Source organism: Tyto alba, unplaced genomic scaffold, assembly GCF_018691265.1.
Source record: "Tyto alba isolate M040663 unplaced genomic scaffold, T.alba_DEE_v4.0 Super-Scaffold_18, whole genome shotgun sequence".
Classification (NCBI taxonomy): domain Eukaryota; kingdom Metazoa; phylum Chordata; class Aves; order Strigiformes; family Tytonidae; genus Tyto; species Tyto alba.
The window spans coordinates 14,456,356-14,469,738 of NW_024881280.1; the positions used below are offsets into that span (position 1 = coordinate 14,456,356).

The 13,383-nt window shown below is 37.9% G+C and overlaps 1 protein-coding gene across 1 annotated transcript in view; it reads left to right on the plus strand.

Moving 5' to 3' along the window:
- The window catches only part of LOC104366366 (formin-1-like), a 49,997-nt gene that overhangs the window by 19,823 nt on the left and 16,791 nt on the right, over positions 1-13,383 (plus strand). Inside the window, exon 5 of the mRNA XM_042790817.1 lies at positions 9,858-9,913. Within this exon, the coding sequence (XP_042646751.1) occupies positions 9,858-9,880 (23 nt within the window). The 3' untranslated portion in view covers positions 9,881-9,913. The remainder of the gene's footprint in view (positions 1-9,857; positions 9,914-13,383) is intronic.

Below are 13,383 nucleotides of genomic sequence, written 5' to 3' on the forward strand. Positions count from 1 at the left end.
AGCTGATGCAAACACTCACTAGCAAAAAAAAAAAAAAGATGGATGCGATGCTCTTGTTCTTTCATTCCTTTTTTGGTTCCTGTTGTGCTGTGTTGTCCTACTCCTCTCATTACTTCTTGTACTCATCATACTTTTTGGTGAGCTGGTTTAGCTCACGAAACCAGCACAAAATTTCACCCCTTTACAAGACTAAAGTAGCACAACCAATCTTTTTCTCCTCACTTTGCATTAGTGTTTTTTTAATTAGCTTATCATTTAGGATCATTGGATGTGGAACTGTACCTATTTTGCAGCATTCTTGTACTGGTTTTGCCTGGGATGGAGTTAATTTTCTTCATAGTTCTCCATGGTTTGGATTTGTGATGAAAATGGTGTTGATAACACACTCATGTTCCAGCTTGTGCTGAGCAGTGTTTGCACAGCATCAATCCCTTCTCTGTTTCTCACTCTGCCCACCCCCCCACCCCCCCCAGTGAATAGACTGGGGGTTGCACAATAGGCTGGGAGGGGACACAACCGGGCAGACAACACAAGCTAACTAAAGAGATATTCCCTGCCGTATAGCGTCATGCTTAGCAATAAAAGGGGAAAGAGGGGGCTTTAGAGGGGTTAGCCATTTTTCGCTCGGGAACTGGCAGTGTATTGGTCTACCCGTGCAAGGTGGTGAGTGATTGCCTTTGCATCACTTGTTTTGTTCTCTTCCTTCTTCTTCCCCTTACCCTTCACTTACTAAACAAGTTTTGTTTGTTTGTTTTATCTTTACCCCAAGTTTTCTGATTTTTATTTTTCCTTTTCCCCCTGTCCCACTTGGGGGGTGGGAAGCGAGTGAAGGACTGTGTGGTGCTTACCTGCCCACTGGTGTTAACCCACAACAGCTCTATAAGAAACAGAACAAAATGCATACAGACAAATAGCCTCTGTTGGCTGAAAATCCTGGCTAGTAAACAGAAACATCTTTGTGGAGAAAACAAAGTACAGGCAAAAGAAGACCTTAGTTCTTGTTTACAATTATCTTGCAACATTAATACAGATAGAAAATATCACTGCAAGTTTCTGAATGATGTAATACTGTTCTGGGGTGGTTGTGTTTTGTTCATTTTCATGTACAATTGCATGCCAGAATTATTAGTGGTGTGTCAGAAAATCTCTAAGGAAAATTTTCCTACTTTGCCAGCATATATAAAACTGTAGGTAAGTGTCTGGATCTGGGATAATATGACTTTCCATTTTGTACTGAATCAGGGGTGGAATCATTCTTATCCAGAGTATTGGGAGGACCACTCTTCTGTACACTGACATCAGTAATAACTAACTGACTATAGTGCAGTGGGGCAAATAATGTATCTCCAAATGTAGGCAACATTAATGATATTAAGATCTACAGCTGTAAATTTTCAGTCTGGGTTTGACCCTTATCAGATTCCTTCCATGTGTGAAGAGCAAGATTCAAGACTATTGTTCAGCTTTGTCTTTAGTGGGGTGCTATTGTGAAATGGTTTCTTTCAAATCTAGTCTGTTATTAAACTGTGTAAGTATCTACAATGAATATGGAGAATTTTGGTTGACTTTATCAGTCAGGTTGGTTGAAGGCTTTATTTCATGTCAGAAATGCTGGTCTTATGAATCGCTTTTCAAAGTTACAGTACTGTCACAGTTTGCACTACTTCGTACTGCAAAACATTTGGAGATTTTTATTACCTGTGTAACTTTATATTTGGAAAAGTTAATTAATGAGTTAAAATATTTTAATTTATTAGTTTAAATAATGAATTGGTTTCATCATACAGCTCTACACATAATTTTAATTCTCTTTTCTGATGGTTTTTTCTTCACTCTCTGGATAATTGGAGAATATCTCTGCAGTTAAAACTGAAACATTTAGCTAAGGCAGAGTGCCTTTATTTCTGTGCTTCCACTTTTTCTGCAAGTTCAGTTTCTTTACAGCAAATATTTATGGCACAAATCTCACAGCTTCTTTACAGAACGTTCTATCACTAATTCACTTGCAAAGACAGTTTTCTGAATCCTCCTGCTGAAGTGCAACTGCTGGCCATGGGAACAGGCCACAGCTTTTATCTTAGCAAGTTAATAGTCAGCTAAGAGGTACTTATAGTTCAACAATAATTATTAGCCATTTTCTCTGTAAGTTGGACTGGGAATTAACATTCCTATATTTGCAGGTAATAGTTCCATTTGAATTATCAAAATTCCAAGTAAAAACTTTAGAATAAATCAGGGCTTTCAAGATTAAACTGTTCAGCTTCAAGCAGCAAAACCAAAAGTATAAACTAAAATTTCTCATAAAAAGACATTTATTAAGTCCTCAGAAACATACTTCCTGCATTTCTATAGGGTGTTCTTTTTATTCTAACATAAAATACATTATGCTTTTATAGCCCTGGAGAAGCCAAACTTGCTTTTGAAACAATCCTCAATGTATCTGAATATCTGTCTCAGGGAAAGATTTTCTGAGACCTTTTAGTTCCTGTCTGTGCTTCTCTCCCAAGCTGTTCACAGTGGTAGGATAAACTAGAGAGAAAATTTTCAGAGCTGTTTTATTTAATTAGTATGGAACGACACCAATATGCTGTTTTACTAAGTATTATCTGAAAGAAGAGGAAGAATATTGATATTTTTAGCAGTTATTGAAGTGAATTTGATTCAGAGCAGGAAACTTAAAAATAAAAATCTCTGGTTATGACATAGCCTCTATGACTTAGGGCAAGTCAGTCAAGACATCTCATTATTCCAGGACGTGACTGGTGACTGTGCTTTGAGTCAGGGTAAGACTGGGATGGGTCATTCACCACACTTTCTGTTTTATATATTATTACTGCTGTGGAAAAATAAAACGCTGGCAAGGGAGAATGGTGAAAGCAAGAAAGAGAACAAATGAGAAGAATGGTGTTACCCTACCCCCAGCCAATGAAGGTTGCTCCTTTTCTGATATCTAGTAGTTGTGAAAGAAAAATATATCCAGCCAACACAGAAATCCAACGTTAGTAGGACTGTAGAGAAACTGAAACTGATGTGGGATAGCACTGAATGATTGAGCCTTGAGCCAGGTAAAATGGCTGAGCCTATGGCACTGAAAGGGACACGTCCATTCTCTCATTATCTTCCCTACTCCCAGCAAAGGCCTCCTCTCTCACTGTGCCTCCCCTTCTTTGGAATAACTTTGGTGTTTTTCTTGCTTTTTGGTAATATGAGTCAAATCACTAAACAAGTTTAAAACTGAGCCAGCAAGGAGAGAGGTAAAAAGCTTTTGCTGGTTTAGTGAGCTGAATGGCTCACTAGTCATCTGATGAAAACCAAAGCTAGGGTGAGCTGCCAGGAGGCAGAAAGGACAAGTGAGCAAGACCACCTCAGTTGGCAGCAGGGAATCATTAGATCTCCAAAACCTCAGTTTCCTCCCAAAAATGGAAGCCAGAAGGCTGGCTGGGACTGGCTAAAACAGTTGTTGGGAGTGGGAGATAAGAGGTGAATGAAGTTGAATGAGGATTCAGAGAGACAGTGATCTTTTAAGTGGGTGGTATTGATGGTGAAGCAAACAAGAAGGGGTGGACAACTGAGAAAGAGGAGCTCCAATGGACTGGGTAGAGAGTGTGTGGCCTTGGCTAGGATGGAGAATAGGAATGGAGTATCACAAACCAAGTGCATCATGGTAGATTAGACATGAGAGAATTAATTTTTTTGTGGGAAAATGTGCAAAAGGATCTGCAGCCATTAGGTTGTACATCATGCCTGTAAACCTCACAGTCTTGCTGCTGATCCATGAAGTCAGTGTGTAATACCATATGGAATTTTGGAGATGCAGGGAATAGAAAGGAGGAAGAAAATTAAAGATGAGGTAAAGGGTTTTGGTTTTAAAGTCTTAGAAGTTATAATGTTTATTGTGATATAGGGAAGTCATCTTAACTGCTGGAAGAGGTTGGTGAATACAATTCTTCAGAATATTTCTCAAATTATTTTCTTTAATTGACTAATAAGATATATACCCAAGAGTTCCTTGCAATATACTCTGGATGTAATTGTAGCTGCACCTATCCCTGCTGATTATTAGATGGAGAATGTTGTGTTTGCTTCTTACTGCTAATGAGAATTTTACGGCAGCAGTTCACTTTTCATTAGAAACAATTGAGAACGGGCATTCTGGCAATTTTGTGTGATTCTCAAAAATGATGAACTGCCATTTGAAAAGATGCCAGCTGCTAATGGCTATCTTTGGGAGATCCATTTTACTGTCTTAAAATATAATAAAAATACTTCAACCTATAAGGAACTGTTTACTATAATATGGATAACTAGTTGATTAAGTATTATTCTTAAATTGGTCTAAGATCATGAATCCTCACATTTTAGTCCTCAAAGGTTTTTAAGGGAATGAAAAGCATAAAATTATACTTTTATTTTAGTACTTCACTTGCTGGTGGCTGGAGGAACAGTTTTCATAACTGTGATCTGAGGGCTGCCCTACTCCTTAGGGCTTTTAACTGCTAGTTAAAACTGAGTTCTCCCAATTTTTCTGGGTTCACTGTCATTTGCAATATAAACATAGCTTAATTCCATGTGAACAAGAATGCTCTGATTCTACAAATATAGCAGTTACATAGTCTTAACTAAGACTAAGTCTACATGTCTGTTTAAATTTCCAGCATTAAAGTAGCAGGTTGAAGTACCCATTTGAGTAAGCCTTAGATTTGAATTTATTTGGGTGTATTATTAACCACAAAAAAACTAATCTATCACAGTGCCAGTGCTAGAAGACTTGTAATTGAAAAATGGGATAGAGTTAATATTTTATCCTAGGTATTTAATGAAGGTAGCAAAAATAATTAATATAAAGTTACTATTTGAATTTTATTTTGCCTTTTCCTAACTTAACTAACTCTTTAAGCTGAAAAAGGACAAATAAAGTCAGTTAAGACAAATTCAATAACAAGACATTATGATGTGTACCTGAACCATGGTTTTGGAAAATGAAGTTTCATATAAATAAAACTCTGTTTGAAGGCTCTTATAACAGGAGACAGATGATATTATATTGTTTTTGATGTTCCTTTTATAAGGAAGGGAAGGGTTTATAAATATCTTCTCTAATTGAAGTGGTTGAGAGAATTGCTAATTACCATTTGAAAAGCACTATAAGGTTCTGTCCATAACAAGTATGCTCTTCATGAGGTAAGTTTGCATATAGATCACATGGAAACATGAGGCATAGTTTCTCACAGGTAATTGACATGAAAGTAGTAGAAATAAGTTTGTTGCTTCACTAAAAATAGTTCATTCAGAGTCCATGTTCTTTGAAGATGCTGTAAAGGAGTTAAGAATTAATAGACCGAGGTAAGAACAGAATTACATAAAAAAAGAAAAGAAAACTAATCATAGAATCTCAGAATCATTTAGGTTGTAAGGGACCTTTTGAGATCATGTGAGTCCAGCTCTCTGTTCAAGCAGGGTCACAGAGAGCAGTTTTCCCAGGCCTGTGTCCAGTAGGGTACTGAATTTCTCCAAGGATGATAACTAAACAACCTCTCTAGGCAACCTATGTCAATGTTTTCTTATGTTCAGGTGGAATTATATACATTTTAATTTGTATCTGTGATAGTTAGCTTTTTTTTTTTTTTTTTTTTGACTTCAAGGGTGCCTTGCTGGTTCGTGTTCACCACCAGGACTCCAAGGTCCTTTTCTGTAAAGCTGCTTCCCAGCCGATTGGATCCCAGCATGTCCTCATGCCTGGGGTTGTTCCTCCCCAGGTGCAGGAATCTGCACTTCCCTTTGTTGAACTTCATGAGGTTCTTGTCAGCCCATTTCTCCAGTCTGCAGAGGTCCCTCTAGATGGCAACATGACCCTCTGGTTTATCAGCCACTCCTCCTGGTTTTGTCTCATCAGCAGACTGGCTAAGGGTGCATTCTGTCACATTGTCTGGGTCAATAATGAAGATGTTGAATAGTACTGGCTCCAGTATTGAGTCCTGGAATACACCACTAGTTTCAACAGTAGTTTGTGCCACTGATCACAACATTCCCAGCCTGGTCATTCAGCCAGTTTTTAATCCATCTTAGTGTGCGCTTATCTAACCTGTACTTTGTCAGTATCATGGTTTGGGCCTGGTCGGCAGCCAACCACCACGCAGCCACTCTCTCTCCCTTCTCTTCCGGCAATAAGAAGGGACAGAGAGCCAGGCTTGGGGTTCGAGATAGGACTGGGATGGGGGAAAAAATCCCCCTTTATGGTCCCGAGCAAAAGGCAGTCTCGTTAGGGGAAGAAAAAAAGAACATACATGTATTACAGACACTAACAACACTCAAGAGAGTAGGACAGTGAGAAGCATTGCCACATCTTGAGAACACCTTCCCCCCACCCCTCCCTTCTTCCTGGGCTCAGCTCTGCTCCCGATATCTCTACCTCCTCCCCCAGCAGCGCAGGGGCAGGGAATGGGGGGTGCAGTCAGTGCTGCTGCTTCTTCTGTCATCGGTGGGAGAAGCTTCTGGAACTTGTTCCCCCTGCTCCATCGTGGTCCCTTTCTCACAGTAGACAGTCCTCCACAAACTTTCTCCAACGTGAGTTCCTCCCACGGGCCACAGTGTTCCCCATGCTGCTCCCTTGTGGGTCACTAACTTTCTCTGACTGGATTCCCTCCCACAGCTGCAGCCCTTCCTGAGCTTCTCTGGAGTGGGACACCCCCACATGCTGCAATCCTCCCAGCGCTCAATTACAGCAGCGGGGCTGCCTTTTCCCACAAGACCCCGGCCTTCTTCGGGCACAGCACCTTGATCAAACAGGTGGAAACCACAGGCTATAAATCAATGTCTGCTCCACCGTAGATCTTCATGGGTGGGGGGGGGGGGCCGCCCTGCCGTCTCCCCACAGGATACATGGGGGTCTCTGCTCCAGCACACCTCCTCCCTCCTTTCTTCCTCCGTTCCTCCACTGACCTTGGTGTTCACACAGCTGCAGCAACTCCTCCTCACAAGTCCCACTGCCCGTCACCACATCCTTTCTTAAATACGTTATCACAGAGGCGCAGCTGATTGGCTCAGTTTCCAAACAGAGGTGGAGCTGCCTTTGAGCTGGGGGAGCTTCGAGAAGCTTCTCACAGGGGGCTGCCCCTATAGCCCCCTCCTCTGCCACCAAAAAAACGCCACCACTCACTCAACCCAGGACAGTCAGCTTGTCTATGGTGATGTTATGAGAGACAGTGTCAAAGGCTTTACTAAAGTAAAGGTAAACAACATAGAGTTTCACCTCACTCACCAAGCTAATCGCCTCATTGTAGAAGGCAATGAGGTTGATCAAGCATGATTTCTCCTTTGTAAATCCATGCTGACTACTCCCGATCATCTTCTTGTCATTCATTTGTTTGAAAATGCTTCCCAGGAGGATTTTCTTCATCACCTTCCTAGGGGCTGAAGTGAGAATGGCTGGCCTGTAGTTCCTTGGATCTTCCTTCTTGAAGATAACAGTGATATTTGCTCTCTTCCAGTCTTCAGAAACCTCTGCCAATTGCCATGACCACTCAAAGAGTGGCCTCATAATGACAATGGCCAGCTCCCATGCCACTTGTGCGTGCAGCCTGTTTGGCCCCATGTATTTACGTACATCCATTTTGTTTAAATGCCCCCTAACATAGTCCTCCTCCATCAAGGGTAAGTCTTCCTTGCTCCAGTTTCCCTCTGATCTCAGGAACCTGGGATTCCTGAAGGCAGATTTTACTGTTAAAGACTGAGGTGAAGAAGGCATTGAGTACTTCAGTCTTCTCCATGTCATTTGTCACCAGTTCCTCACCTCCATTCATCAATTATTTAACTGATAATTCTTCATGGTTTTCCAAACTCGAATAGTCTTATCACAGTTTTTTCTAAATAAAGAGTGAGCTCATATGATAGTGATGTTCAAAAGTTTGGAATCCAAACTTGGATCTTACAAATCCTGTCAATCTATGTTGATTATTTGAAGTTACTGCCTTAATTTTCTACTATGAAATGATTCTGTAGATTACAATCTGGATCAACAATAATGAAATTTTGTGTTAAAACTATTAATATCTTAATAGAATCAATATAATTCACACTTGCGGGGTAGCAGTCATGAGTTCTATTTTTCCTCAGTGTTTTTCCTGGGGATTCTGCAAAATTGAATTATCATCTCAGTGTTGTCAATACCATTAACTTCTATTCCAGACTTGTTTCTTTTTTTCCCAATCTAAAACCTTGATGTGTCTCTACTATCTTATGGGAATTGTGTTACCTAAAGGCTCAGTATGGCTAAAATTGGGGTAATTCTTTCTGAGATCTTTCCAGATACTGGCTTTCTGAATCACAGTGAGTAACACAACTATCCTGACTGCCACTTAAGTCTGTAAGATAGATATCCCCTTTGATATGGATTTCTGTTGCTCATTCTGTAGACAGTTGCCGGCTGTATCTAAAATTTTCCAGTTAGGTCTGCATGTCCTTTCTGGATATGTAATCTTGAAAAGTTCGCTAATAGTATGTCCAACTAAAATCACAGTCAGTATATAGCTCTTTAATGGATCTTTGTTTTCTTGTTATGTTCAGTGCAGTTGCTCATCATATAGTCTGTTATGATTTCCTTCAAGGAGCTTATTGTATGTTCTCAATTGACTCTTATGACACATGGTAATGATAAAAGGTTATTAATACTTCTCCCCAGTGAAGCCAAAATCTTTTTCATAATAGTGGAAACAATGTAAGTCAATGCTGAATTGAAATTGTAGGTTTATAGCAGTTTGAAACAAGTGTAGACAGGACTGGAAATTCAAGACAGTCTCTGAGTTAAAAAGACCCTCTGAGGACTGAGCTTGGTAGATGCTTGAACAAGTAGCTCCTGTTTTATTTGAATGGCTTCCCAGCATGACACACTTAAGTAACAGTTATATTTTCATCTCTTTGTAACATGTGACTCTTCAGTCAAAGGCAATCACTGAGGGGAAACAAAGTGAATTAAATCGGAATGAAAAAACAGAGACAGATTAATGTTTTATGCTGGTCATAGATTAACAATTTTATGTTTCATGGGAGGGAGAAAAGACCAAAACATTCACAGTGTCTTGCAGTTTGTGCACTCAGTTTAAGAGACTTACCATAATGAAATGGACTTCTTTTTTAATCAGTATAAAAATAATTTCTTGAAGTAAATTACTGGCATAACATGGAAGTTGTCATTTGTTAAATCTGTATGTATTTTGGCTATTTAAAGCAAGTTGATAGTAACGGTTCAGCTGACATTTTTCCTGATGGATCAGGATGATATATAAGCTGAGATCAAATTCAAGTATTTACTTCTGTAAGTATAAATTAATAATGTATATAGGAATTTTTAAAAGCTATAGTAGCTATTCTTTGGTGGTTTGTCACTGAAAAAGTAACATTGCACCAAATCCAACCTGTAAAAGTGGTGAAAAAATTCTGCATACTCCCTGCTAAAAATATATTTTAAAATATATGCAGTGAAAATTAAGAAAGATGCAATTTATGTGTTTGTGGTATATCATATCAGTAAATAATTTTAATAGTATTTATTGATTTAGATGCGACATTAAATCTATAATAATACATTTAAATAATACTTATAAGTAGTGAATATTATTTAGGAGTCATAGCATTAAAATACTGCACCTAGTGGCTTAGTGATGCATTTAATTGTTTGTGTCAGAGGAATTTTTCTTTGGAATTAGATTATGACTACCCTTACATTTAGACTATGGTGGCCTCTCATTCACTCCAAATGTTTAGGATTTGCCAGAGCATAGTCAAAGATCTCTTCAGGGTTGTGATCAGTGAGGTGAAAATAGGACAGAGAAAAGTTGAGAACTGTGGGATGTGTTTTACAGGAGGAATTTTAAAGGCTGAGTGAAATTACTCTTTACCAGAACAAGACGTGAGTAAGGTAGGAAATATAAGTAATTCACAGTCCCTCACTTGAGTGACATTCTCTATATACTGCCATTTACAGTGTCCTGTGTGATAAAGATTTTGATGCTTTGTAATATTATACCTTTTTTTACATTCAGGTTTTGGAAGTGTTAAAATGAAAAGTGTTATTGTTTTCATAAGGTTTTCTATTACAGTGATGGGGCATATGGGACATTTTTGTATTTTGGATAAAATGAGATTCTCTGAAATAGTCCTAAGTGATCACTTAGCATTTCTTTGTTGTCAGTACAGAATTTAATTATTTTCATTTGGATAATTCAGAGCTACAAAGATTAAGAGTATAACTGATGAATGATTTAGCTAATGTGTGACCATGTTTAGTCTCATTTCTCTGTAATATGTTGGCAAATTAAGCTGGAAAAGCTTTGTGTGTACTAAAAAAGACTAATTTTATGGAGAAAATATTTGAGTTTCTATTCTATAACTTCTTCAGTGATTTCTGTATTTGTATGTCTACCTTATGAGTAGAAAATATTTCCTGATTGTCATCCTCTGTAAATTGGAACCTCACCAAAACCACTAAATATTTGTGAATAGATGAGAAAACAATTGTTATCATGTGTACAAAGTGAAGTGGATTGGTTCTTGTCCTCTAAGCTTCAGTGTTTCTGTCACAGAAACATCAGTAAAAATAACAAAACTATAGTACAGGGCAGTCTGGCCAATAAAAAGTTATTACTCCTATGACTATATGAACTTACTAATTACTTTTGAGGGAGAAGTTGCAGAAAGGCTAAAACTGGTTGCTTCCATTCCTTTTCCCCCTAACACCTCCCATTTTTGGGCAGCCAGGCTAGCAGCCCTGACAGCCCCAGGAGGCCCCTCCAGCTGGAGCAGCACACCCTCAGTTCCCAACCTGTTCTCAGCAGCTTTAGCTCTTATTATCTGCAAAATACCAGGTGCTTCTGTGTGACCTAAGATGTTAATTATGTTTACCCCATACACATAATTTGTATATGGGATCTGGTTCATATTATCAGTGTATTTATAACAAATAACTTGATTACCATGTCCAGAGAAACTCAGTGCTACAGCCACTAAAGCAGAATTGTCTGAAAGCTGCAGAATTTTCTTGAGCATATTATAGTAAATTAAGAGTATTAGTCAGCAGAGGCCATTCCAAGCTCTTTGGGCCAACTACTAAAAAAATGGCTTCTTTTATTTTATGCAGCACTGAAGTCAGTGTTTTGTCAGCACCTTGACTAGCATTTTGTTAACATATACTTGAGTCTGATAGTTAATGTTATAAAAGTGAAATCTAAAGCTTTGTTTAGTCATTTGGAGAGGGTAGAAGTTTAGGTTTTTTCTTTCCTGTGTTAATTTTATTTAACTGAAGACATATATATAGCCTGGCATTGCACCATTTAATCTCACAATAATTAAAATCTAGAGGTTATCTTCTCTAAATTTCTTCTAGAGTATATATTCCTGTCAGTTATGTAGCTGTCAATATGTTGTAAACTTGAGCACATGTTCACTGATTTCTGATTCTTCAAAATGAGATTTGTTTTGACTTAAGAAATTCAAGTAATTAAGTAGGAAAAATATATTGAAAACATATTATTAAAATAAAAACTATTATATTTTGGAGATTATACATTTTGAAATACATGTATATTTAAATGAAGTTACAGTTATGTATAAATTTTAAATAGATATTACAGTTTAAACTTGAGCATATATTTGACAGTTATACCAATTTATGCCAGTCAGGTTTTCTCCTCTTTTTGGAAAATAACAGCTTTTATAGAAATAAAACTAAAAATAAATTAAAAAAAAAAAAATTTAACAGTATTTTTATTTAATCAGCCAGATAAGAACCTTCTGAAAATTATTTTCCAGGTAAACAATAAAAACCAGCTAATATACCAGGAACAAAAGACCAGCTTTGGCTGGTAATACATCTTTTTGCATAGGCAGAATAGTCTTATATAGGACTTGAGTATTTATTTATCATGCTTTTGTCTCCTAATTTTCTCTCTTGTGCTTCTTTCATGGGATATGGACCTAATAATTTTTCGTACTAGTTTACTACAGCAGGTTATTCTTAAAATCTGATACACAGTGAAATATAGTTTTAAATACTATGAGTAAGAAAAATACCACCATATAAATTCCCAGGAACGGTTTGCACCCTTCTTTCTTGTGATTAATTTGTATTCCACTTTTTACTTATTTATTCAAGTTACGCTTAATTATGCAAAAATGAAAGATGTTTGTTGTCCAGAGATGGGAAGATAAGTGTTAGCACATACTTCAGTTTTTCTCTTTCTTCAAAAATCTCTTACATTTTAGCCTTCAGGCTTCTATATCATCATCTAATTTACAATTTGACAGGCAGTGTTCCATGTCAATATTTTTCTTATATTTTTCCAAGTCTCAGATATTCCTAATTCCATTGATATTCCAAATTTTGTTTCTTAGTTTGACAATCTTAATCCATTCTGAGGTTTTTTTCTGCAGTCTATGGATTACCAAAATAGGCCAAGCCGAATTAGCCCAAATTTTTCATCTCATCAGTCACTGAATGTTTGTCCTGTCATTTTCATCAAGGTGGTTGGATAACTTTTAAACTGTTTCACTTTTCAACCTAGGCTCGTTTCCATTCCATACAGATTTTGGACACCAATAAGAACTTTGAGTTTAAAGGCTTTGTTCAAAGGTTAGCATAAAATAGGCTACGGTTTGAAGCTATTTCAGATTTCCAGGATGATATGAATTTAGCGAAAGGTATCTCTTTTGTTAAAGAGCTACCTTTGTGATAGTCAAGTCCAGTGAGATTACTTTCTTCTGTAACAGCCCCAAAATGAAATATTTTTTATCCATAACAGTCAGAAGTCTGGTTTTTAAAAATTAAATTAAATTGGGCTTCGTTTCCTGCCTTCCACAGTATTTCTGACCATACTAATTTACTTTCAAATCCTACTTTTTTTCCCCTCTGCATAATCCTATTTCAGTTATAGTAATATAGATGCTTTGTATGGCAGCAGTCAGGTAGGGGGGGTTTGCATTGCATGTCTGGTCCACACTAGAAACCCACTGTTTTTCCAGTTTGGTCTATGAGACTCGCTGGATGGATACTTACACAGTTCAAAGACTAGCTTGAGCTTGAACAATTCCTGTGTAGGTGCAGTTGCTAAGATATGACTGCACAGGCCTCATACATGTATCAAAATGTTCACGGCGGGGCTGGCATCACACAGCTTCTCTCACCTCAGTGAGTTACAGTCCTTCCACCCTTGTGGCACAGAGCAAGGGCCTTCAGCTTTCTTCATGTGGGTGAGGTGTGACTGTTGGCTCAAAGGCGATTTCAGGCTACAAACAAGGCTGTGACATGGCCTGGGCTTGAGGCATTAATAATGTGGATGGACAATGAGGCAGAGCATAAAAGCAAGTTCAATTAACTTTGTAAAGTAAGTTGCA